Source organism: Phascolarctos cinereus, unplaced genomic scaffold (genome assembly GCF_003287225.1).
Source record: "Phascolarctos cinereus isolate Bilbo 61053 unplaced genomic scaffold, phaCin_HiC Scaffold_9;HRSCAF=440, whole genome shotgun sequence".
Classification (NCBI taxonomy): Eukaryota; Metazoa; Chordata; class Mammalia; order Diprotodontia; family Phascolarctidae; genus Phascolarctos; species Phascolarctos cinereus.
The window spans coordinates 23,297,741-23,323,843 of record NW_027556402.1 but is presented as its reverse complement, the minus strand read 5'-3'; the positions used below and the strand labels follow the sequence as shown (position 1 = coordinate 23,323,843).

The 26,103-nt window shown below is 40.4% G+C and overlaps 1 protein-coding gene across 1 annotated transcript in view; it reads right to left on the bottom strand.

Moving 5' to 3' along the window:
* Window positions 1-26,103, bottom strand: part of BMP2K (BMP2 inducible kinase) — a 108,097-nt gene that overhangs the window by 16,655 nt on the left and 65,339 nt on the right. Inside the window, 6 exon segments of the mRNA XM_020988363.2 lie at window positions 1,394-1,504; window positions 9,609-9,763; window positions 11,980-12,161; window positions 13,087-13,179; window positions 16,710-16,891; window positions 18,848-19,008. Coding sequence (XP_020844022.2) covers window positions 1,394-1,504; window positions 9,609-9,763; window positions 11,980-12,161; window positions 13,087-13,179; window positions 16,710-16,891; window positions 18,848-19,008 — 884 coding nt within the window.

The window sequence follows — 26,103 nt, the reverse complement described above, 5'->3', positions numbered from 1 at the left end:
AATAATGTGCTCGCTCGCTCTCTCTCTCTCTCCTATACCCATTTTGTGCTGCCCCTTGCTCCCCAAACAACAGTGTTCATGAAGATGTAAATTAACAGTGTAATTTTTTTCCCCTGTTAATATTCTGACACCAATTTTATCATCAATACCAAAAGCTGACTTTGAGGAAAGGGAAAAAGAGAACAATGTTTTCAAGAATTCCCTGAAAGGGATAAATATTAGGGTGACTATCATTTTCTATGATACATGGCCCCAAGGACTCTTAAGAGTAACAAAAGTAACAATACTCCTCACTCTCCCCAAGTACATATATGACATGCAGATTTAAACATGTAGATAAAAGAGCCAGTCTCACAACCAGGAGACCTGTGTTCAACTCCTGCTGCTGACATTCTGGACATATAACCCTGGGCAAATCACAGCCTCCTAGTGCTCCAGACACTTCAGAGAAGGGGCAGACCTGAAATGGTGAAGGGCTTTTTCTCACCTAGGAGTTCCCCGTAAGCACTGAAATACCAAGTCCAGTCCCCATCCCTTTAAGAAACCCAAGACAATGAGAAATCTGAATGTGCTCATTTGGATACATTATGCAAAAACATGACCATATTTTATAGCATTGTTTCTTGCAATCAGAGGATTTTCCTCAACTAGTTTCAATCTTGTTTTATTGATAATATTAAGAAACAATTTATTGCTGTCAGGTGATGAGATTCTATCATCTATGCCACCAAAATTGCTTACTGGATAATTTATTAATTCAACAAATATTTAGATAACACCTTTTATGTCTGTGGAAGAGAGAAGGGAGCTGTAATTTTTGGAATATACTGATGTACAAAGAAAAAACACTGAAACTGCAAATGACATTTAACATACAAGAGGGTAACTTTTAAAAATGAGTGTGAGCAAACTAAAAATAAAAGATGAGTGAAAATTGAATGTTTCTATCACTTGAAACAGATTAAAAAGACTGCAAGAAAGGAACCGGGGCTGGCTCCTCTTATGTTCAACCCAGGGAATGGACTTCAGCATGGTGACACAAGGTTAGAATCCCTTCTGGCTCGTTTGATCTATCTAAAAACAAAAACAGGGCTTTCCCAGACATGTACTTTTCATTTTCAGCGTGATTCAATAATAAGGATGAATGAAAGAGTACAGGCCCTGTTAAGTAAATTAGCATTTCATATCCTGGCAAAGGCACAACTGAATATGTTGGTACCTCCATGGTACTCTATGCTATGTTAAAATGAAAAGGATGAAAATGTCAAGTTGAAAAAACAGTTTCCAATCTACTTTCAGGAATCACATACTCGATTCAGTTTGAAACTGCTTTAGTGAAATGAATTTACTTGTTTTTAAAAATGGCAGTGATGTGGTTACAACTGTAACTTGCCTGGGTGAGAAATGAAAGGTACAGAACCAAAAGGATCTTCTGGAGGGTGGTTCTGTGAAGCGCAAAGTGGGTCTACATTCTTATCTGAGGATGTTCTCTCCTCGAACCTGTCTGTAAAAATAAAATGAAACAGAATAAAAAATAAAATAAAATAAAAACAAAAATGGCGGTCCTTTTCTCAAATAAGTGCTAAGTAAATGCAATCAATCGGCAAGTATTTATTAAGGGCCTACCCTACCATGTGCCGGGCACTGGGAATGAAGACACAAAAACTAATGGGCCCTAGCCCTCAGGGGGCTTACATTCTATGTTTTAATTTCTTCACACTTAGGATATCTGGGGGACGATGCTGAGTCTATTTCACTGCATGCTAGATGTATTTAACAAACAAAACAGCTTGTTGTCTCAGAAGAAGTCTGTCTAGACAGTTTCATGACCTTATTTATTCAAAGTCTCTCAGTACGTTTCTTTAACTCCTAACACACTGGACCCCATTATGGCAGTTCATTATTACACAAACTGGTAAATAACACATCAAATTAAAACTTCCTCCCTGCATCACATAAATAAAAATCACATGGTGTAAGAGTCTATGAAGCAGGTAGGCCCTGCCTTCTGATTCGAACATAAATGGCTCCTGAGTTAAATTATTTTGCACCTAGTGACTGGACATGTCATTCATTTCACTAAGACCTGTTTTGCTGCCCCCAATTCTACTCCAGGTTCTTTCAGGACAAGCAGGGTGTGCCCTAATGGGCATGCATCATGATTCACTACCCTTCATCATGCCCTTCTCGTCTGTGGCCCCCAGTAAAGCGATCTACACACAGTGGGCGCTTGGCGCTGATGCTGCCTTGCTTCCATATCTCTTCTACTGGAGCGGCTGGCTGCTCATTCTTCCCTCTTCCTGAGTATTCTGAACAAGACAGAGATGCTAGGCACCACAGCTTCTGTTCACCTCCATGTTACAGGTTCTACTCTGTACTTCCCACAGAAAGGCAGCTGTGCGCTTCCAGCAGGGTCTTCTAAGCTACTCTAGATCCACAGAGGCGTGGACTCACCAGCGAAGGTCAAGGTTTTAAGTAAGAAACTGAAGAAATAAGGAACATTTTTTGGCAACCTGCAAAATCCTGAAAGGCTTTTAAATGTCCCTGTGGAATCATGCTGTAAAAACCTGTTAAAAGTTTACGGCTAACTTTGCAGTATCCATTTCTGGGCTGCACAAATTATCTGGGTTAATTTATTTCCAAAATTGCCCCCTGTGTATTTCTACTGAGGTACACTCAATACACGAAAGCAGCAGATCTCTAACCGCGGCTGTCAAATCCGGGGGGGGGGGGTGTCCCCCAAGGTACTTTCAGGGGATCTGTGAGTTCAAAACTATTTTCATAATAACATGAAGACGTTATTTGCTTATTGAAATACTTCTCACTTTTTCCAACTAAATGCCTGTGTGGGGCTAGATTTTCTTCCTATGCTTCAACCCAAATATATTAAAATACACTGAATGCTGCTGCAGATATGAGAATCAAGCTGCACTCTACTAAGCGTGAGAAAGTTTTAAAAACAAAAGTGTAAAATAATGCCATTTTTCTAATTAATTATTTTTGTTTTGGAAAATGCTGATTTTTCATTAAAAAGCATTTATGTTAACATGTAATAAGATTAACAAGCTAATAAAAATTTTTAATTTACCAGTTTTAATTTCTAATAAATACTAGACAATATTGATAGAGAAAACTCACATAAACAAAAGCTCTCGGGGTCCTTGATAATTTTTAAGCGTGCAAAGGGGTCCTGAGACCAAAAATATATGAGAACTATTGTGCTAGAAAACAGTAGTGATACCATTTTTTCTTACGCCCATCAGAGAAGGGGGAAAAAAAAAAACTTGACCAGGTCTACGAAGTACGTCATTTTTGTTATCCGATGCTAGAGAATATAATAAAAAGTGAGTACTTTTTTTCAGTTGTTAACAGAATATGTAAACTAAGATCTGAGAATAAGCTGTAACTTAGCTCAGTATAAATGTGACAAATGCTTGCTCTACTGTGAAAAATAAGGATTTAATTTTTGCATTTTATTTAACATTATTTAAGCATAATCTTTAATTTACAAGAGATGTAGTTTATGTGGAGACAGCCTTGGAGACAAGAAGATTGGGTTCAAATCCTGCCTGTCACACACTTGGCTGTGTGACCCTGAACAGGTCACTCCAGTGATCCAGGGAACTCGAAGGTTCTTAGCCTTTCTGTGTGTATCATGAAACCCCTTTGGCAGCAGTCTGGTGAAGCCTAAGGACCCCTTCTCAGAATAATGATTTTTAATGCATAAAATACATAAGATTACAAAGGAAGCCATTTGTTGAAATAGTCACCAAAAGATTTTAAAAAATTTAATGGACTTACAGATTAAGGAACTCAGCTCTAAGGCTATCCAAAAAAGTAGGTATTCTGCATTGGTAGAGGGAATTCCCTCAACCATACAAATTAGGGCCTGGCTCCAAAATAATAATAATAAACAAATAATGAAAAAAACACAAATAATCAAATTAATCGTCTATCATCTCTATTCCGAGGCAGCTAAGTGAAACAGAAGACCAGTGTTTGAATCCTGCCCCATATACTTAAAGCCCAGGTGATGCTGGCCTAGCCACTTAATCTTTCTCAAGTGCAGTTTCCTCATCCGTGAAACAGGGATAACAACAGCCCCTGTTTTACAAAGATTTTGTGAGGACTCAATAAGATAATAACTGTAAAGGCTTCCACGAACCTTCCAGTGCTAGCAATAATTATTAGGAAGTAGAAAACCATTCCCCACATTTTTGATGATCAAACTCTCATTTTTGTCTGGTTAGAATCCACTGGCATTTCAGGAGCGGGCAGAAACTGTCACCACAGACCCAAGTGGAAACAGAGGAGTTGAGAATATGTCAAAGGAACAACTTTGGCACAAAATGAGACCACAGCTGTCCAGGCAAGGTTACCAAGTCTCCACTCATTAAAGCCTTACCAAAAGTTTACAACGATATAGCTTTTTCAGATCTACAAACACACTACACTTCAAATGATTTTCACAACTTTTTGAGGCAGGTAATAGTGTACTCATTTTACAGAAAAGAAAACAGGCTCAGGTTAATTGACTTGCCCAAGGTAACATGACCACTAAGTGGTGACAGGCTTCAATCCCAGTCTTAGGATTCCAAGTTCACTGCTTTTTTGATTACATCAAGTTACCGATCAGGCCTTGAATTCCTGAAAGGGAAATTTTCATTTTGCGCCTAATTTTATATGAGGTCATGATAGCACAATCCAACACATAAATCTGAAAGTTGCTACAAATATTTCCTAATCTGAAAACCTTCTTCCGTCACACTGTCCTCAGCTGGTTGCAGGCCTAGGAGCTTGTGAATGTCCAGGAGCAGCAGAGGACACTGAGAGGAGGCTCTTGCCCTGGTCCTGGGCCCAGCTAGCCTGCTCTCTTCAGGCTGCCCTCCTACTGTCCTCATCAGCTCCGGAGCGGGGAGCAAGGCTTGTGAAGTCTTCAAAAACTGGCCTGTGACTTCATGGTTAGAATTAGTCAGGGGTGGATAGAGCTCTGGCCTTGGAGCCAGGAGGACCTGAGTTCAAATCCGGCATCAGACACTTGACACTTACTAGCTGTGTGACCCTGGGCAAGTCACTTAACCCCAATTGCCTCACCAAAAAGAAAAAAAAAAAAGAAGTAGAGTCAGTCCTCTTGTTGGGACCTATTTTCAGGGCTGAAGGCTACAGCTGCTTAGGAAGAAACAAGTTCATTTTAAATAGTACTTATGTTCTTTTTCCTCTAGTGGCATGAAAGAGTAATGGTAGCACAGCAAGATGGTATTTCACAATACAACAAATGGCTTACCACCTACACACACAAACCACGTAACCTCAAACAATAACATTTCCTAAGACATACAAAGGTTAAATTTTGTTAATTAAATCACATTCTCAGTAACCTAATGCCTGAGATGCTTTAGTCTCGGTATCTTACTGATGTGAGCTCCTAATGATTTAACTATTCTGCCCCTGCCATCACATACCTCTCTTCATATCTTTAATTAATGTCCTAAAAACAAACTTAAAAGCACTCGCAGAGTTTTATTATTTTTAAATATAAAGGAAACTTCAATTAAATATTAAGGTAACATACTTGTATTACAAAACACCAACTCCAATTTCTCTATCCATTTATCTGTTTACACAGTTCTAGTTTCATATATTAATTTCTCCAATACCAGGGAAACCCTCTAACTATCATTTTTAAAATGCCAGAATCAGAGACCTCGTTACTTTCCTTAACCAAAGAAATCATTTACTGAAGAGTTTGTGTTGGTGAACAAAAACAACACCTTCTTTTCAAGATTTTTAATTTTTGTAACAGACTATGTAAAAATACAAGTATAACTTTACAAATATTAAGATCGACATGCTCCATAATGTCTGCCTAGGTAACTAAGATAGTATTAAAAAGCCAAGTTCAAAAGTTTGTATATATGACCTAAACATTAAAATCAGTGTGTAACTATAAATATAATCTGTTATTTCTCAGCCCTTTTACATTTTTGCTTTCAACTTCACAAATATTTTTTAAATTAAAGAATAAGCAAGTTTTAACATGGGAAGGATAAAAAGTTTTAGTTAATAACTGACATTTAAAATTTTTAGCATAGTTCTATCCTACTGTACATCAGTGACAGAAGCCAGTCATAACGTAAAACTTTCACAACTGAAAATCTTTTCAAAAATAGCCAATTACAGATAAACATGTACTCATACATATTCCATTCATTATCTCTATAGAAAATGCAATTATGTAATTCAACTGTTTATTTTTTAAAATGTCATGTACTAGGGGCAGCTAGGTGGCGCAGTGGATAGACCACTGGCCCTGAAGTCAGGAGAGGACCTGAGTTCAAATCCGGCCTCAGACCAAACACTTGACACTTACTAGCTGTGTGACTCTGGGCAAGTCACTTAACCCCAATTGCCTTTAAAAAAAAAAAGTCACGTACATGCACTTTTGATTAACCAAATTTATTATTTACACAGTGTGTTTGATTACATAGATTTCAACATCAAAATCTAAATTCTCTACAAACAAGTGAAAAGACACTCTATTGTTTCCTAGTAATATTTGCAGCTACTCACATAAGTTTTAAGTTCAAAAAAGATTGTTCCCAAAGCATCTATCTAGCTCCTTTGAGAGACAATGTAGTTGTTATTTATCTTTAGGTTTCTATAAATTCACTTAATCTAAGTCCTTGAATAAAATGAAATGAAAAACACAGGCTCTAATTTAAAAAAAATTATACTGGTGAGATAAATTCAATTATTTTGAACTCAAGTAAGCATAGATCAAATGTTGTATATCCTATAATTAGATAAATTTTAAATTAAGCTAGAAACAAAAAGCAATGACAAATCCAACTTAGTACAAGAATGTTAAACCACACAATCAAGGGTTATCCTGATGCATCAGTAAGATTAGCTGTATTCTGATATGTTAGATCACCACTATTAATTTAGAAATTTTTTTCCACGCTTTGGAAACATAGTATATATACTATTTTTTCCAGGTAATGTGGTATTTGTAAGGTAAAAAGATTATATGGCAATGTTACTGCTCCTATCATGACTTAAAATTTACATATAGGGTCAGGCTAATAATTAGGTGATTCCTACATTTTTAAACATCTAGAATCCCTCAAAGGAAAATAACGCACAGAATAACTAGGCTCTATGATGATTATCTCATTTTAAAAAAAGTTTTGCAGTTAACAACCATTTCAAATTGAAATACCTAATTTTAATAGATCAGATGTTTTTCTTCTCTAGCAGGCCATACCAAAATATGCCAAATATAAATTTTTCTCCATGACTCAGTCATCATTCCATAGACTACTATAATCTCCCCCAATGCCATAACCTGTGATCTCTGTTGCAAGTGTCTCAGATTTTTAAGTCTTAATTAATTTTTAAGTCTTAACTATCAATTAATAAACTCTATTCAAAGCCTGAGGTCTTCTCTCACAGAATAAAATGTGAATGTTTTACTTCACCTGCGTGGGACAGGCTCCGAATTCTTTTCTGTTTACTTTCTTATTCGGATACATGTTCTGAGCGTAAGAGAGGATAAAAGAAATCTGACCTGCAGATACTATTACTTGGAACTTGGTTACCTTTGTTAATGAAGTATTAATTATGAATGATTCGTTATCTGGTCCTTACAATAACGATTCACCATATGGCTGAATTCTGGCTCTCTGGTAAACATTTCGGTTGGATTTTACACTACAAACCAATGTTGTAGACATAACTGTCTTGATGTTGCTGCTGTCCACTCACTTCAATCATGTCCCTTCATGACCCCATCTGGGGACTTCTTGGCAGAGATACTGGAGTCTATTTCCTTCTCCAGTTCCTCTTACAGATGCAGAAACGGAGGCAGAGTTAAGTGACTTGTCCAGTGTCACACAATTATTCAATGTCTGAGGGCATATTTGAACTCAGGTCTTCCTGACTCCAGGCCCAGCACCTAGCTGACGCAGAAATGCCATATTTGCTTGTAACAAATGAGAGAACCAACTGAGTGTATACAATTTCCCAGTGGTCTGGAAGAAGCAAAGCTGTGATGTGGTGACAAAGACTAGCACGCATAAGCCAATCTACACTGTCAATAGAAATGTTCCAAGACAGACTGACTGCTAAAGTGCCAAAACCCAGCAAAATACAGCACTACAATGTTGAAAACGATCACCAAAACGCCAGAAATGAGGATTCTAATTCGGCCTTTAATTTTTTCTTTTAGACCCTGAATTTCAGTATAGCGACTTAAGTATCCCCAACAGTGAGCGTTTGCTTCCTTTAAAACAGGTGCTGGGAAAGTACGGACGGCACTGTTTCTGTAAAGCCAGAGAGCTAAGAAGGGTCTTCACATAACTGAAGAAAGTTTTACTTGATTTAAAAATGTAAGTGACATTTTAGCTCAAAGGCCCTAAGGCTGTAGTTTACCAGCCCTGCTTTAAAGAATCTTCACTTGGTGTGGAGCTGTATACATTTTAAAAGTGTTTAACACGCCACTTTTTTTTTTACATAAGAATTAAAAATGTTGCATGGTGCTGATCTTGCCATGGTAGCTTAGAAATCTGTGTTTTGCTGAATAGTATCATTTTCTCAATTGCATTTTACGGTTAATTTCACTGTTTTTAACCAAGTAAACAGAAAGTATGATTCAACAAAAATTTTCATCCCAAACTGTTCGGTCTGAGACAATCACTGGGTCTAGCCATTTTTGGTGCAGCTACCTAATGTAGCATAGCAAAGAGCTTAACTTAGAATTATGCTGTGAGACAAAGGGCCAAAGAGAAATAACTAAAAACTAGGGAATGTGATCTTATTCTTGTCGGGAGGAAGATGTCTATCTGTCCTAAGATATCAACAAAATTAAATCGCCGAAGAGGACTGTCTCCTTCTTTGCCATCTATTCAGTCTCAGCTTTTAAAAAAGGAGCCAAATATTCTCCTTCCACCCATGTCCTACCCCACGCTCCCCCGCAAAAAAAACCTTACCTATAAGATTATGAGTGTATACACATATACAAAGACACATATATGTGGGTAAAACCTAAAATAATGCATCAGGATTTAGAAATATGGAAATAACTGTAAGTAAAACCATTGAGATGTCTGACTTGAAGAAGAAAGGAGTTTATTTAACTATTGCCATGTCAGAACAAGTAGCCACTCATCAAAATGACATTACAAAACATTAACATAATGTAGTAGACCATTTTTCTTTCAGGCATTTTCAAAGGGCATTTCAGAACCTCCCCTCCTGCTCCCCCACAGAAGCTCCTATTCAGATGTACAATAAAAGAGAGCTGTAAATGACTAATAAAGCAAGCAACTAATTTGTGTCCTGTTAGTTATATCTGAACATTGTTTCCATACTGAGAGCCTCATTTTAACAACTGATGTGCAGTGTTTCAGAGTTAAGAGAGCAAGGCAACTTTCTGCTATCTGAGATTGATACCAAAGGCTCGGTGCTTGGACACCACACATGGGAGAGAAGGTGGCCCCCAAGGCTGCCCTCAAACGCTCCAAAAGAACTGCCCACACGCCCAGCCACGGGGCCCAACCAGAGGCTCCTTTACTGAGAAGCCAAATAAGCCTTCAAGCATCCCTTACTTGATCTCAGAAGGTCAAACTCTCTGTCCAAGAGCTCCTCCTCCGTTAGCTTAGAGAAATTGTCCTCTCCAAACGGATTCCAGCCCGACATGTCAGGGGGGTTATTGAGGTTTTGATTTGGGAAAGTAGCAGCTGCTTCTGCATCAGGAACTGACCTACAGAGTCAATCAGGCAAGAGGAAGGCAAAATTAAAAGCCGCAATATGCATCCTCCTATCACTTAAATGCTAAAGTTTAAAACGGTCTTCAATCTTAAATTGGCAGCCCATCGCCAGAGCCAGTGTGACACAGGACCACTACAGCTTTCCCTCAGGGCACAAATACATGGTGGGGGAGTGGAGAATGCCCAGCCCCCTCCAGAATTTAGGCTGAACAGTGTGGGGCCACAGGGAGGACCCGAGTGTCCATTTCAGAGGGAAGATATCTCCCTCCTCCTCAGATGTCAGTGCGCTAGGGAGGTGGAGGACGTGCTCTTCCGGGCCTGCCCCTTTGACCCAGCCCTGGGAAGGCCCCATTGCTGCCACTCTTTCTCCCTGGGTCCAGCTGGGCCAGACTGCAGATGAGACCTGGCCTGGGAGACTCATACTAGGGGGGCTGTCCAGGATCAAAGGCTGGGGGTCTCTGCTTCCTCCCTCAACCCTGAAACAATTTTGCCCTACATGCAAGAATCCTTAGTTATACATGTGTACAAAGTCAAAAGGACTGCTAACAATATGACTCTATACCAGGTCCTCAAAGTGCCTGCGCAGTCAAAACTATTTTCATACTACTACTGGTAGTACATATTAACAGAAATAACTGACATAAATACGAGCACATTGGGCTCTTCAATCATAATTATGTCAGGTAAGTGGTTCAGTGGATACAGCACTGGACCTGGAGTTAAGAAGACCCGAGTTCAAATCCTACTGTAGACATTCACCAGCTCCGTGACCCTGGACAAGTCACTCAACCTCTACCTGGTTCAGTTTCCTCATAAATGGAGATAATAACAGTACCTATCTCCCAGGGCTGTCATAAAGATAAAATGAGGTAACGTTTATAAAGAAAAACCTACATTTCTATACCAAGCTCTTTGTGAGAGGGGTGGGGAACAAAAGGAGAAGGAAAGGGGATGGGGGGAGAGGCAGGAAAGGGGAGAGGGGAGATGGAAGAGGGAAGACAGGGGGAGCGCTTCTCCCTCCAGGGCTTAGCTAGAACTCTCCCGTCACTAAGTTCTGGACTGGATTCAGTGTTGTACATCAAGGTCCAGAGATGTGGCTAATTATTTCAGGCAATGATAAGATGTTTCTGTGCAGTATCACCTGTCTTGATCGCCTCAAACTGACCCAAGGACCACTTTACTCTCAGTTTGCACTTCCTATTGACTGACCAATTCAGCTGAGCTCACTGATCTTTCTGGGAGTATGAGTGAGAGTCACATGGCCATAAGCACTGACGCCCTGCTGGTAAACACAGTGGGCAGGATTCAGAGCCAGATTCCGGGACCTCAGTGAGCCAGCAGCCCCCTCTCATTCCTCCAGCCACTTCGTGTGCCATCTTCCTATAGTCTACCTCCGCCACAGAATGGAAACTCCTTGAGGGCAAGGGTAAGGGCAGCTTTTCTGTGTCACTGTACCCCCACGACCTCCACAGGACAAAAGGGACGGCTTTGTGCACAGGAGGCTTACAGTAACTGTTTGCTAAACTGAATTGATAGCAATGCACTATACCAGCCTTTCCTCCCCCTAGCCATTAACCTAAAATTTCTAGGCACCAACAACAATCGTATGGATTTTTTTCAACAGTGGAAAACATGTGAATAAACATATGCTCGTGTGCAAATAAGGTCTGGAGACAGCAACTTTTGAGAAAAGCTTAAGAGCAAAGAATTGGATGACAGCAGCAAAAGCCTACGTAAGTTTAATACCCAATACCAAATCAGCATGGGTAAACATAAACAACAACACTAAGGTAAGAATTCAAAACAAATGTACCTTGAAAAATTAGGTTAAGGAATAAACAAGGTGGAATTAAACAGATAACCTATAATTCAGGATGGAAAACAAGCATGCTTTTAACTAGTGTAAGTTTTGCTGTTGCGGTTTTTTTTCTTAAGGTGGTAGCTTTTTGCTGGTGTTCTATTTTCTTTTTGGAATTCGGTGGTCTGCATTGTACAAGAGTCACTTTGGTAAGTCTTGAATGCCAAGCTGGTGGCAGGGACAGTTAAGCCCTGTTTACAAGGGCCACTCGTAGCAGACTTAAGAAAGGCAGAAAGGGAAAGGGAAATGTCCTAGGAGACAAGCACGTTTCAGAAACTGCCTTGTATCACTCAGTAGGAGCAATGTTGTAAGGTTACCTCCAAATAAACTTACTATTAGGAAAATACTTGCCTATTGGCACTGTAAGAAGAGTCTATTATGGCTCCAACCTGGGAAGGAAGAGACGAAGGGCAGGAAGCTAAGGCTGAGGAGAACTCTTGAGGAGAGGGGAGATACTCTGGGGAAGGCTGCTGCTGCTGCTGCTGCTGCGCAAGCATCTGCTGCTGGAACAAAGTCTGCTGATACTGTTGCATCTGAAAGAAGGACGTGCCGTCACAAACACACCAGCACTCAGGCCATTGACTTGTGACCACCCTAACTAACCCAGGAGATCAGGACCCTAAGAAGCTGTATTTGGTGAAGGTTGTGCCGTCAACGGAATGCTTGGGCCACTCAACACAACTGAGCCAAACAGTAACAAAAAGGGAATGCCCATCTCATGTAGGAGTTGTAAAATATCAAATTGTGCTCTGAAACAAAGACACTTTTCTTTGTCTTTGTTCCTAAAGATTGCAGGAGTTCATCAAAACAGCATGCCAACATCAAAGATGCTATAAGTGTGGTCCTCTGCCGTAAGAAAAGTGCAATTACACATGGCTTACTGGTTACCTCATATTCAAATTCATGTGTCAAGTTCAGATAATTAAATCACATTTAAGGAAATGCCTTTTTTTAACTGTCTTTGTTTTGGGAAAAGCATCCTTGCCAAATAACTATCCTGAATTTGTTATAAAAAACTAGGGTGAACATCCAGAGAAAGAAATACAGAGTCTGAACGCAGAGCAAAGCAGATTGTTTTCACTTTTTTCTTGTTTTTTGGTTTTTCTTTCTCATGGCATTTCCCTTTTGTTCTGATTCTTCTTTCACAACATAACTAATGTGGACATCTGTGTAACATGATTGTACATGTGTAACCTATATCAGATCACTTGCTATCTTGGGGAGGGAAGAAAGGAGGGAAAGAAAAATGTAGAACTCAAAATTTTACAAAAATGAATGCTGAAAACTATCTTTACCTATAATTGGAAAAAATACCATTAAGGAAAAAAAAAGTTGGAAGATACTAAAAAAAACTATGGTGAATTCTAAGATCTTGATTTATACCTTTCAAAAAGCATACATAATTACAATCTATCATGTTTAAAAAGAATTTCTAGAAAGCACACAACACTCACTCACCACTGCAGGGTACTGGGATGCTGAAGATTGCGGCTGATACATCGAATGCATTAAAAACTGTTGCTGGACTATCTGCTGCTGCTGCACTGCCTGCTGACACCAGGGTGAAAACATAAGCAAAAACAGGCAGCTACTCAACATTCCCAAATCAATCCATCAACAAACATTAAGCACCTTGCCAGGCACTGGACTGAGAGCTGAGAATACAGAAACAAAGTGGTAAGAGCGAGCATTTACGTAGAGCTTGAAAGACTGCAGAGCACATTACATATGTTCTCAGTTGGCCTTCGATGACCCGGTAATGTGGGAGCTATTGTTATTTCCTTAGATGAGGAAACTGTCCTGCTGAGCACTTTTAACAATGAGCTGGATAGAGAAATAGATGCTCTGTCCATCAAATATGAAGACGACACAAAGTTGTGAATGGCAGTTTACACGAGAGATGGGGGTGGGATCCAAAAGGACACTGACAGGTTAGAACAACAGGCTACACTGAAGAAGATGAATTTCACTAGGCATAAAGGTGAAGTTCTGCAGTTCGGTACAAAAAAAAAAAAAGCAATTTCCCAAGTACACAATGGAGGAGGCTTGGACAGAGAAGAGGTCTGACATGGATCTGGGGATAGTAATGGAAGGACCATAAGCTCAACATGTGTCAGTAGTAGGATATGCTAGCCGTGCAATCTTGGGTTGTGGGAGCACACAAGTGACAGTCTCTCCATTCTCTATCTTTATCAGACCATATCTGGAGTGCTGTGTCCAGCTGTAGGAGCCATGGTGTGAGACAGACATTGACAAGCTAGAGAGCGAGGAGAGCAAGAAGGACAGTGGATGGCCTTGCACCCACGTCACAGGGGACAGACATGTGCAGAGAAGTTTCATGTGGAGTGGAGATTGGAATTATTACATTTGGTCCCAGAGGCCAGAACCAGGAGCAAAGGGGGGAAGTTTCAAATGGGCAAATTTAGGCTGGAAGACAGAAAATACTTCCTCACGGTTAGAGCTGCCCAGCACAGAACAGGTGGTCTCAACAGGTGGTATGCTTCTCCCGTGAAGGAGTTTAAGTGTCAGCTGGACCTGCCTTGTACTGGCCAGACAAGACGAATGCCTTCCCTCTTCCAGACTATGGGACTCTGTTGAGACCCATGAGTACAAAGCACCAGCAACATCTGAACTTCCTCAGGAACTTGGGGAACTCCCCCGAATCGAAGACGTGGACAGATGTGCCAAACGTTCCCCAGCTGGTCTGCTGAGGAGAGCAAGCACTAAAAGAAATACAAGTGATTCCCCTCTGCCCTGTGCGTGGAGGGCTCTGGATCCCAGGCACGGTTCAGGGCTGAAGCACCTGGCACTTGGGATAGCGAGTCTGTATCAGGCAAAAAACAAGTGCCCACTACACGCCAAGTGCGGGGGGGAGACAAAGAAAGGCAAAAAAACCAAACAGCCCCTGCTCTCATGGAGCTCACAGCCCAATGGGGGAGATAGCGTGCAAACAACCATGTACAAAGGAGACATCCAGGACATACTGAGGGTATTCTTAGAGGGAACACATAAAGATTAAGGCTACTGGAGGGACGTCCAAGTCACAGGAGCAGACTAGACATTTTCTCCAATCCTCATGACCTCTCAAACCTGTCCAGAACAGAAATTATGCACCAAAGATAAATCAACTTCAGGGGTCCTATGGTCTAAGACATCCAGAATCTAAAAGAAGGTTAAAAAAAAAAAATAAAGGCCTAAAAACTTCCTTGTCCTACAAAAAGTTGCCTGGGCGTCCAGGTCCTAATACAGTTCAGATCTTCCTAAACCAGCAAGGTTTCCCCTTGGATTCTTCTTCTTCTTGGGATATCTGAGTGTGTGGGAGGGAAACACACCTTGCTTTCCAAAGACATATGGAAGGGGAAACTATCTCTGTAGCACTATTAGGGATTATATTTTACCTTGTAGGAAGAGAATTCCTTCATTACTTGATAACAATCCTAAGTCTGAATAAAAGTGAGGGAGAATCTTTACCTAGTCCCCACAGAAGAGATCCCCTAGCAGAAGCTTCTAAAGGGGAAAAGACTTGATATCACCACCAACCCCCTAGTAGGGGTCAAAGGAGAGGGAAATTCTGGCTGCTGGGCCAGGGAATACTGAATGGGTAGTGGATTATAAGGAGAGCCTTGGTATCAACTCAAGCCCCTAAAGCAGGAGCATTTAAGATGTTAACTACATTATGACTTTGGACTATGATAAGGAATAGGGCTGGACTGGAAATGGCATCATCTGTGCCAAGGTCCCTTCCTGGCACTGTTCCTGACTGTCATCACTGCTTTCACTGTGAACTGCCCTTACCCACCAACTCCCTCTCTTCCCAGCCCTCATACCCAACATGGACCAGATTGTTAGGAGCTGAGTTCAGTTCTTCTGAAGAGGAGAGAAATAGCCTGGGATTCCTTGCCCTCATTCTCCTCAGCTATCTCTTCAGGGGGATATTACACCACTGGATGTTTTTCTTTTTTTTTCTGAATTAGCCTTCCTATGTTCTTCCTCCAATGCTGCGTGTAATAGGTTTCTCTTATCTCTGAGGTCAGGATTGTCCTCTATCAGCCCTAAACTGGGGAGAGGCACTACAGACTTTGCCACCAGGCACATGATAAAAGCAACATCTAGTCATGACCCTTTCATGCAGGCTAAGTGAGATTTTCCTTGTAATGCAATGAAACCATCCTAGAGATTTAAAGAGTTTGGGGAATAAAGCTCAAATCATTGACTTTTTGGAATATTTTCTATTCTATTAAGTAAACTTCCTTTTTTTTTGGGGGGGGGGGGAAGGTTAGCTGTTCAACACATGTCTCATTTTGTTCCAATCTGGAACCACTAGACTGACCTGAGTCAGGCTTTGAACCAAAGGAAGCCATCAAAAATCCCTCCCTCCTTTCCCCCCCCCACACAAATGTAAAATGACCAGAGAAAAGTCATCTGCCCTAGCACCATCCCATTTCCTTCTGCACCCCCCAACACCATGTTCTGCCTGTGCCCTGGGCCATTTGCTATTCTTCCCATTTCCAGTTCATATGGGCACAAGTCAGACTTTTTGGGGGGCAGGGTGTGGAAGTTTGAAAAAGATTTACTAATACATAAAGCCTCACAGATGCAATCAGCTCTCAGATGCTCTGGATAGGAATTATTACAACCCCACCAAAATACTATGTTATTTTCACTAGGAAGTTGAGTGTTCTGCTAAATAAAGCAGAGGATGAGAAGGTGCTTCCATGCACGTACCACGTTAATCTTCTCTCCAAAGAAAGCACATCTTCTGTTTGCTAAGATACATTTCTACTTACGACAAGATGAAGTAGGGTTTTTTTATAAAAACCAGAGGACTTATGAGTATGAGAAATGTTTAATGTGGCTCTCACTCCAGAAAGGCAGGTTCTAACATCACTGTTCTGATAGCAGAAGTTTTAAAAATAAATACAAAGAAATGCAAATCAAATGCAGATTGCTTTTTAAAATAACTCCCCTGGGTACTAAATGTACAAAATACTGACCAACAACTAGACAGGCATCTACTATTCTGAACAAAATAAATCAATTTGACAATACAAGTGAAAATCCTACAACAAGAAGTCTATTACCTGCTGCACATACGCATCCTGAAATAACTGCTGCTGCTGGTAATGGTAAGGGTGGTGTACATGATGAAGCTGCTGCAATCTCCAATCACCCTGCTGTAACTGTTGGAGTACTCTATGTTGCTGGGGAGGCTGCTGACCCTGAGTCAACACCATCTCTTGACTGTTTCCAAGTTTCAACGTTCCTAAAATATATTTCCAAAGGCGTTTGTCAACTTGTTTCAAATGTACATAGACCCTCCCTAAATCTTGCCTCCACACCTCCTTCGATGGAATTCTCGTCCTTGTCCTATCTTCCCGTACACACCCATTTATTGTGGCTGCTGCTAGTGACTTCTTCCACAACAAATAAGACCAACTCTGCTAAGTCTTCAAACTCGCTGTTTTCTTGAGTAAGTATTCAAAACAATTTTCACACTTGCACAATGTCAAACTACATGCCTAGTTAGAACCTCTTGGTGGCTGGAGATAAGGAAGTCTCAAATGCTTGGGTCACAAAAGCGTCTTTTGAGGATTTTCTCAAACCCCAGCTAACAAACAATGAAGGAAAGGACAGGAAAGGAAAGGAAGAAAAAAAGAAGAGGGGAGGAGAGAAGAAAAGCCTTACACACGCTGGCAACCTTGGTCCCGGCGTCTTCTAAGATAGAGTCTCACTGAGGTTGTTCAAGAACATAGCCTCTGCTACTGGCAGAGCTTAGGATGTTTCCAGACCTCCTGACCCAATCTTACTCTCCTATAGTCCTTGTTATGGTTCAGTGACAAAGGCAAAGACTAACATCCCAAACCCCAACTCATCATTTCTAAAACATATTTCTAAAATATAAACTTACACATTTTACATGGCAAAGATTCTAGAGCAAATACATATTTTCTGAAGGCCTTTTTAAAAATAAGTTGGAGGGAACATTTTCTTAGACAAAAAGAAAAACAGAGAAAATCCAACTCCAAAAGTATTTTTTAAAAGGCTTGTTGTGAAATTCATTATGTAGCCTTGGTAACAGAATAAAAATTAGATTAAAGAACAGGAATTTCTGTTTATAAAAAACAAAAGAATACTACGCTAAAAAATACTAATTCATACTCGAGATTAATTTAAGAAAAATATTTCTAAACAGAAACTCAAGTATAGTTTCAAATAAACAAAAAGCTAGCTGATGATTGCTACTTTACTGCCTCATAGTTACCCTCTTTGGAAGACAGGCTTTAAAATTCATAAATATAAAGCTACTGGAGTACTTAAAACTGACTCCCAAAGGACATAATATTTTAAAATCTCCTCTTATTAGGTACAGAATAATCATGATCCTCTAAACTGCTGTCCTTTACCTACTTCCCTGAAAGATAAAAATATTAATGTACATATAATGATAACTTAATAGTTTTAATGGGAGCAAATAACTGCGTAAGAAATAGTTTCTGAAAAGGCAACAAGTTATTTCAGTTACAAAATGCCAGTAAATACGTTTAGTAAAGTAGCTGTAGCTACCGTATGATATATACACCTATATCACCTTTTTCATATCTTTACCACTTTCCTCCATCAGCTACAGAAGCACAGGGAAGGAAGTAAGGGATGGTGACAGAGTAGCAACACAGCCAAGGGAAATATGAAAGATGCTAATGCTCGTTTGGCGCCATTTGTACCAAATGAGGAAAATGATACTTCAGTGACAGCCTAACTCTCAGGTCATTCTGTAGCACTAGAGCTAATATCTTAAATTAGTAAGAATAAAAATAAGTTACATTATGCTATTTAGCAGAAGTGACTATAAAACAATATTCACTACCCACTTTGGCAATGGAATAACATATAGATTATGAACAAGTGTGGTAAGTTCTTTTAAAAAGGAATAATTTAGTACTGAAAACACTCAGAAACCAATATGATTCCTGTGGCACTAGGGGATCTCTTCTGCCATGTCTCTGGGGCCAAGGCAGAGATGCGAAAGGAGCCGGTCCTCAGGCCAGGTAGCTCCATTTCTGGACCTTGTCACTATGCTAACATTGGTTAAATGGACCCATTTTTTAAAAAAGCCTTCACATCTGGCTTAAAATATGAAATCTGATAACCCATCTCTACGGAAGCCTAACTAAAGTAGGTGTAAAGTTGCTTGTTCAACCTCATGGGGAAAGCCACATACCTTTCAGCCTATGGTTACCAATTTCGCCAGGAGCAGGTACTTTCACCGGTGTAGCTGCGCTCTGAATTGCCAGCACGCTGGGAGCGGCAGTGCTCGAATTAGCCTTTGGTCTCTGTCTCGGGGCAATTGAGGTTTCTGTTGGTCCAATGGTATCTGTTATTCTAAAAGAGAAGGATAAATTTAATTTCACACATTACAATGTGTCTGAATATTACTGAAATCATTACTTATTCACACATTTCTCCACTAATGACACAGATGACAACCACAAAGATCACCTAACTGGAGGATCACTTGTTTCAGGGTTTCAATCAGTAGGAATATAAAATAAAGAAAAGGAAACTAAAGTTATCTGCATTCTTTAGACCAACTGTCACGACCATAGGTAAAAGAGGAAGCCAAAAGGGCAGACTTTCTTCCCTCTATCCTGTCCTCCTGAAGAGGACCCCGCCACCACCACGAGAGATGTCCTTCTCTCTTGTCTGCTTCTTTTAGCCCTTTCTCCCCAAGCCAGGCAGCCCCAAACCTTTCAACATCTTAGAGAGAAGGGAGCCACCAGCTCCACTCCTGGTGGGATGGCAGAACACTAGACTAGGCATTACCATCCCCCCTGGCAGATCCCTGATACTGTTGCCTGACTTACTAATAAACCATAGTAAGTTATCCTGGCACTTGCCATCTGCCCTGCCGTTTGGTTCCGGGGCATTTTTACCCACCCTATACCTCAATTTTCTTTTATTTGTTGTTTCTTGGAATTAGAGTGAGTTCCTTGAGGGCAAGGACAGTCATGCTTTTTCTATTTGTATCTCTGGCACTCAATGCGGCACTTGGCGAACAGCATGGGCTTTTAAAAAATGGATTTTCATTCGTCTATTCATTTATTCCACTTCAACCCACCGCTTAGGGATAGCAATGAAAGGTGTTCACATCAACCAGCCTGGCTGATGCAACAAGATACCCTCTCAATCAATTACTATTTCAAGACACACATGTCTCAAGAGATCCACCCAGTGCTAATTTTTCTCCTGAACTCCAGATTTGTACCACCAGCTGTCTGAGGGCCATCCCTGCCTTGATATGCTGTCAGCAACTCAAACTTGGTAAACCCAATAAAAAGATCATCTTCCTCTCTAAACCCTATTATGCTCCAAATTTTCCTTTTTCTGCTGAGTGTGCAAATATTATCCCCACTTTACAAAAGAGAAACATGAAGCACAGAGAATAGCTATTATCCAGTCACAAGGCTACTGAGTTGCAGAACTGGGGCTTCAGCTAGTATCCTGACCCCCAGATCAATGAGAAGCAACTGGATAAGTACAGCTTAAGGGCAAACATTAGCTAAGCTTAGATTGAGAAAACAGGAAACCATTCCCTAAAGAATTTCTCCGAATGTATAGGACGTAAAGATCCACATGTACTTTACCATGCTTGTTGAAATGGACAGTAGAGTTCTGAAAATTCCCAAGAGTACACATATTTTTGAACAAATCTTTTCAGCAGCTAGCCAGAATGAATGATCTAATAAATATCTCTGTTCAACAGTAACTTTTTGTGGAATTCTTAGTTCATCAGAACATTTCTAGAGAACTCTGTAGGCAATGGGTAGAGTTCAAATCACTCAAAGCAGCAGAATGAAAAAGTCAGCCACTCCTGGGAGGCATAGAGCTCAGTAGAAAGAGAATTAAATGTGTTCTAATCAGACGTGCATTCAAATCCCAGCTCTGGTACTCACTCTCTGCATGACTTTAGGCAAGGAAGCAACAGGGGGAAGACGCACTCATTTCATTTGGATCTATGCTCCTTCTAGCCACCAGCTCTACAACTCTGGCTTCATCCTTGACTCTTGCCTCCAATGTCAAATCAATCTGTCAATTCTTTTCAGTAGGACTTCCATGGCCAGCTTTCCATCCCTCTCCAACCACAGACACCACCATCTGTGGCATGGTTCAGGTCCCTATCACTTCTCACATGGACTATTTTGATAGCTTCCAGTCTCCGCGCCCGGCTACTGCAAAATTGGCATCCCAAAGACACAGGTCTGACCATTTAATTGCTCTGTTCAAAAATCTTAATGGTGTTCAATGTCTCCAGAATCAAAATACAAACTTTTCCGCCTGGCATTTAAAGACCTCAACGATGCGGCTTCCATGTACCTTTCCAGAATTACTGCATATGGCTCCCCTTAATGCATTCTTTATTCCTAAACAACTTGGCCTTTCTGGCTGTCCTGTGACCTCCACGGCCCATCACCTACCTTGGTGGCTTTTGCACAGGCTGTGCTCAGCGCATGGAACACATACTCCCTTTCCACCTTTGCCTCTCAAAATTGGTAATTCCCTTCAAGGCGCAGGTGCCAATGTAATGTTAATCCTTTCCCAATCCCCTCAATTACTACTACTCTGTCTCTCTTTTCATCTTTATCTTTTTTAGTTACCTAAACCTGAGAGTATATCCTGAGTTGGTCATAATCTCAGTACTGAAATCAGCCCTGAAGACCACAGCTTAGAGGGACAAATAGTTAAACAGCGAGTTAAGACCTAGCCCTGGACTGACTGAAACAGAAGATATCAACACTGCCTCAGACTGAACCACACAGGCATTTCTACTTCTAGCTTTAGATCTTCCTCATAACAACATGAGAAAGTTTACAGAAATTACCGGTGTGACTTCTGACAGACCCCCTTAGTACTATCCTTCATGCTTTGTTATTTTCAGGCTCCTGAAGTGGACTGCAGAGTGGTTGGAATAATACATGGTAAGGCACATGGCATAAGACAGGATAGAAGCTTTTGAATGTAAACATATTTGTTTTTTCATTTTAATAGCCCTCTTTTTTAAAAAATCAAGGTCTTACGCAGCATGTATGCCTGGCTTTATTTAAACAAACCTTGATTTACAGAAAATACACATTAAAAGATTCACCAAAAGATTCTTTTATTGAGCTGCATGTAAAATATGATTTGATTTCCTAAATTCAAATTACATTGTACTTTTCAGAAACAACTATTACCTACAGCCTAAAGCAAAATATCTGACAATCTCTCAATCTTTCCTTAATCTCCACAGACACCACAAGAGGGAGCTCTATTACAATGTTCTCTTGCATAAGATAAAAATCACAAAATCTTATAATTTTTTTGCAGATACAAAACAAATGTTTATAATTCTAGCTTTATACATGATTTGTTTCCAAAATTATTGCAACCCAATCTTTTCACATCAAGAAGCTTATGCATATTGACGTTTAGTTTTGTTTAAGCATTAATAATAATCACATATCCACACAGTCCTACAGGACTGTGCTAGGTGCCATGGCTATAAGGCAGCATCAATCCCAATGCTTCATGAGTTTACAAACTCAGTGGGTACAAAGGACATAGGCACATGCCAAAATAAATCACGAAACAGGTAGCAAAAGAAATACAGACAGTGCATACTAGAAAGCTTTAAAGGAAGAAAATATTTCTTCACCTGGCTTGCTTTGGAAAATCTTCACAGGGGAGGTAGATTTGAGCTGGGCCTTAAAAAGACTGGTATGATTTTGATGGAAAATAGAAGAATATAACAGGTGAAGGACGAAAGGAGAAGCATATCAGTTAAGCTAGAATACAGGTTTTATGCAGAGGAAGAATAGAGAGATACACCTGAAACATAATATTAACAGCAGCTAAAATTTAAATACCTAAATTATTTAAATTAAAAAATTTAAATTATTTCAAATTCTTGTGCCCTTTCAAAGCACTTCCTTTGTGTTTAAGAGCTTCTAAGAATATCCCTGAGGTACAGGGCAGATATTAGGGTCCTAAAACTACAGAAAAGGTAAAGGAAGCCCAGAGAAGCGAAGGGGATCATGGCACAACCCCCAGCTAGTTAGTGCAAGAGCTGAATTTGAATACGTCTCCAAACTCAGACACTGGGACTGCCAGGTTGTGCCAGGGCCTAGAAAAGAGCTCAAGGAGTTCGAAATGTATCCTGTTGGCCCCTAGAAGTTCCTGAGCAGTCATGTAACACGATGAAAGCAGAATTTTAGCAAGATTCACCCGAATGGAGGAGGGAGAAACCAGAATGAAGGAAACTAGATAGTTCACGCGAGTCTAACTTAACTAGAGGAGCAATGCAAAGAAAGGACGCAAGAACACAAGAAACATCCAGAAGCGTTAATGGACAAAACCTAGAGACTGTCAAGGAAATGCTCGGGAAAGGAAGGCGCCCAGACAATGAATCTCTACAATTTCTGCCCTGAACTTCCTTCGTGAGCTCAGTTCTTTCCTTCGTTTGCCCGGAGCTTAGCCCAATTCTTGGCACATAAGAAATACTGACTAACTATGGGCACGTCCCTTCACCCTTCACATCCTCATGTTCCTCATCTTCTCTATGGAGAAAGTAACCGCACTCACCTCACAGGGCGGTTAGGGGAATCCAATGAGATGGCATATGTAAAGCACGACACCAACCTTACAATTCTACATAAATGAAAGCTATTACCATCACTATCTGTCGGGGCAAGATTTTCCAAATGAGTTTATTATATTTAAAAACCAGTGTTGACCTTGGCTGCCAATTTCTCTGAGTGGTAAGGAAAGCAAGGGTTTGTGAGGAGAACCCATCCCAATCTACTCCTGGCAACTGGTTCTATTTGTTAAACACCTTTAACAAATAGTAAAATTTGTGTCAATGTTTGTCCTTTTATTGATTTTCCAACTTTCCCCATTATCTCCACATTTCACAGAAAAAGAAGCTGTGACTCAGTTTAGGTAAATTGTCAATGGTCAAATTGCCAGTAAGTGTGGGAGATGGGTTTCAAACTCAAGTATTCCCAAATTCACACACAACTCTCAATCAACTATGTCACACTGCCTCTAGTAGTGCGTCTACTCAATGATTTTGATCAGGCATTCTTTTGGATTCATGAACTTGCTTTTGGGGGATTTTTAAAAAATAAATATTTTGATAACTAGCTCAAACCTAAGTGCTTTCCTTTGTAATCCTATGCAGTTTATTTTATGCATTGAAAAACATTATTTTGAGAAGAGATTCATAGGCTTCATCAGACTAAAAGAGTCCATGACACCAAAAAGGTTAAGAACCATCTGGCCCTCTTTATGAACAACTTCATATCCCTTTTCCACCACTGCTTCAGAATTGAAAGGGGACACACAGGGGACTGGAAAACATTTTGCATGTTTCTTCATTCAAAGAACTGCCACGGCCAAAGAATTTGTTACCCAAAGGCTGGACAACTGGCACTGCAGTTCTCTGAGCTTAGCTGGGCTGTTTCTCAGAAAGTAGATAGCTAGAGGACTACCAGGACTATTCTCCAAGTCTTTCCAGCATGGCAGAACCTGCCAGAGCTTATGCTTACCTAGCAGAGGTGCCAGGAACTCAGTATCACCTCCACACATTGACAAATCACTGGATTAGGGCTTGGGGCCCACACCGAGTAGGAACTCAAAGACATATTCAGTGTGAATGAACAGACTTTGCGCAAATGACTTTTGGGCAATCCAATGACACTGTGGGTCTCAGTGGCTTCTAAAAGGGCTAAACTAGATTAAAGATAGTCCAGCTCTGGATCTATTATTCAGAGATAATTCAAAATTTTCAATTATGAACTGAAAAATGCTTTTGGGGAAAGAAAACCATATGTGTACAATTATTTATATCACCTCTTTTTCTATAGCAAAGAACTAAACTGTAGAACGGCTGAAAAATTATAGTATATAAATGCAATGCTATAAGTCAACAAGTCAGTAAACATTTGTTAAGTGCTTACTATGTATATGTTAAGCATTAGGGAAACCAAAAAAAAAAAAGAGCAAAAACAGTCCCTGACCTCAAGGACCTCATATTCTAATAAAGCAGACAATATGCAATCAACTATCTACATACAAGATATATACAGGGCACACTCTCAGTAATTTCACAGACAAAGTACTAGCATTAAGGGGGATTTGAGCTAGGTCTTGCAGGAAGCCAGGGAAGTTAAGAGGAAAAGCATTCCAGGCATGGGGGACAGCCAGTGAAAATTCGGTGAGTCAAGGGACGAACCACCCTGTGCTAGGAAAAGCCAAAAAGTTGGCATAACTGGATTGTAGAGTACATGAAGGTGAATAAAATGTAAGAAGAAAGGCAAGGGCTTTTTAAAGCTTAAAGGTAAAGAAGAGGTCAGATTGAGAAAGGCTTTAAAAGCCAAGTAGAGAATTTTTCCATTTGATGCTGAAGTAACAGGAAGCCACTATAGTTTACTCAATAGGAGAGCGATACAGTCAGATTTGTGCTTCAGGAAAATCACTGACAGCTGAGTGGGGGCTGACCGGAGCCAGAGAGACCGAGCAGATGGAGAAGCTCATTGTAATAGTCCAGGTGCGATGAGGTGATGAGGGCCTGTATTAGGAGGGGCAGTGGCAGCAGAGGAGAGAAAGAGACTAAGACAGGAGATGTTGGAAAGGAGTTTGGCCACAGACTGGATAGATGGTGGGAAGACTGTGGAGTAACTGAGAATGACAGATGGGTTGAGAGCCCAGGTGATTAGGAAGATGGTGGGTGCTCTGAAGAGTAAGAGGGAAGTTTGGAACTGCAGAGGGTTTGAGGAAAAAGAAAATCAGCTCAGTTCTGGACATGACGAATGTAAAATGTCTGGAACATCCAACAAGCAAGATATCCAATAGGCAACTGGAGATGCTGGGCTTGAGGTCAGGAGAGAGATTAGGGCTGGTAAATGATGAAAAGAAAGGAGGAGGAGAAAGGGAGCATTAGAGGAGAGGAGATAAAAGAGAATCACGGAAGCATTTTTAAATGTCCAGAAGAAAGCAGAGGAAGTTCAAAGGTCAGCCAGATGTAATAGAGGGTCAGGGTTCCCAACAATCCTCTTTCTGTTGCTGTTGGTGAGTCATTTCAGTTGTATCCAACTCTTTCATGGCCCCATCTGGGGTTTTCGTGCCAAAGATGCTGGAGTGGTTTTCCATTTCCTTGTCTAGTTCATTTTTACAGATGAGGAAACCGAGGGTAACAGAGTTAAGTGATTTGCCCAGGGTAACACAAGCTAGAAGCATCTGAGGCCAGATTTGAACTTAAGATGAATCTTCCAGACTCCAGACCCAGCAATCTCTCCACTGCACCATCTGGCTACTTTCTTTTTCTACTCCAGTTTATATATGGCTATGTATTCAATATTAATTTATATTTTAAAAAAGAAAAAGAAAATGCCTTTTTCAGAGCCATACTGGGGCACTGTGCCTCAGCGTGGGAAGAGGAAG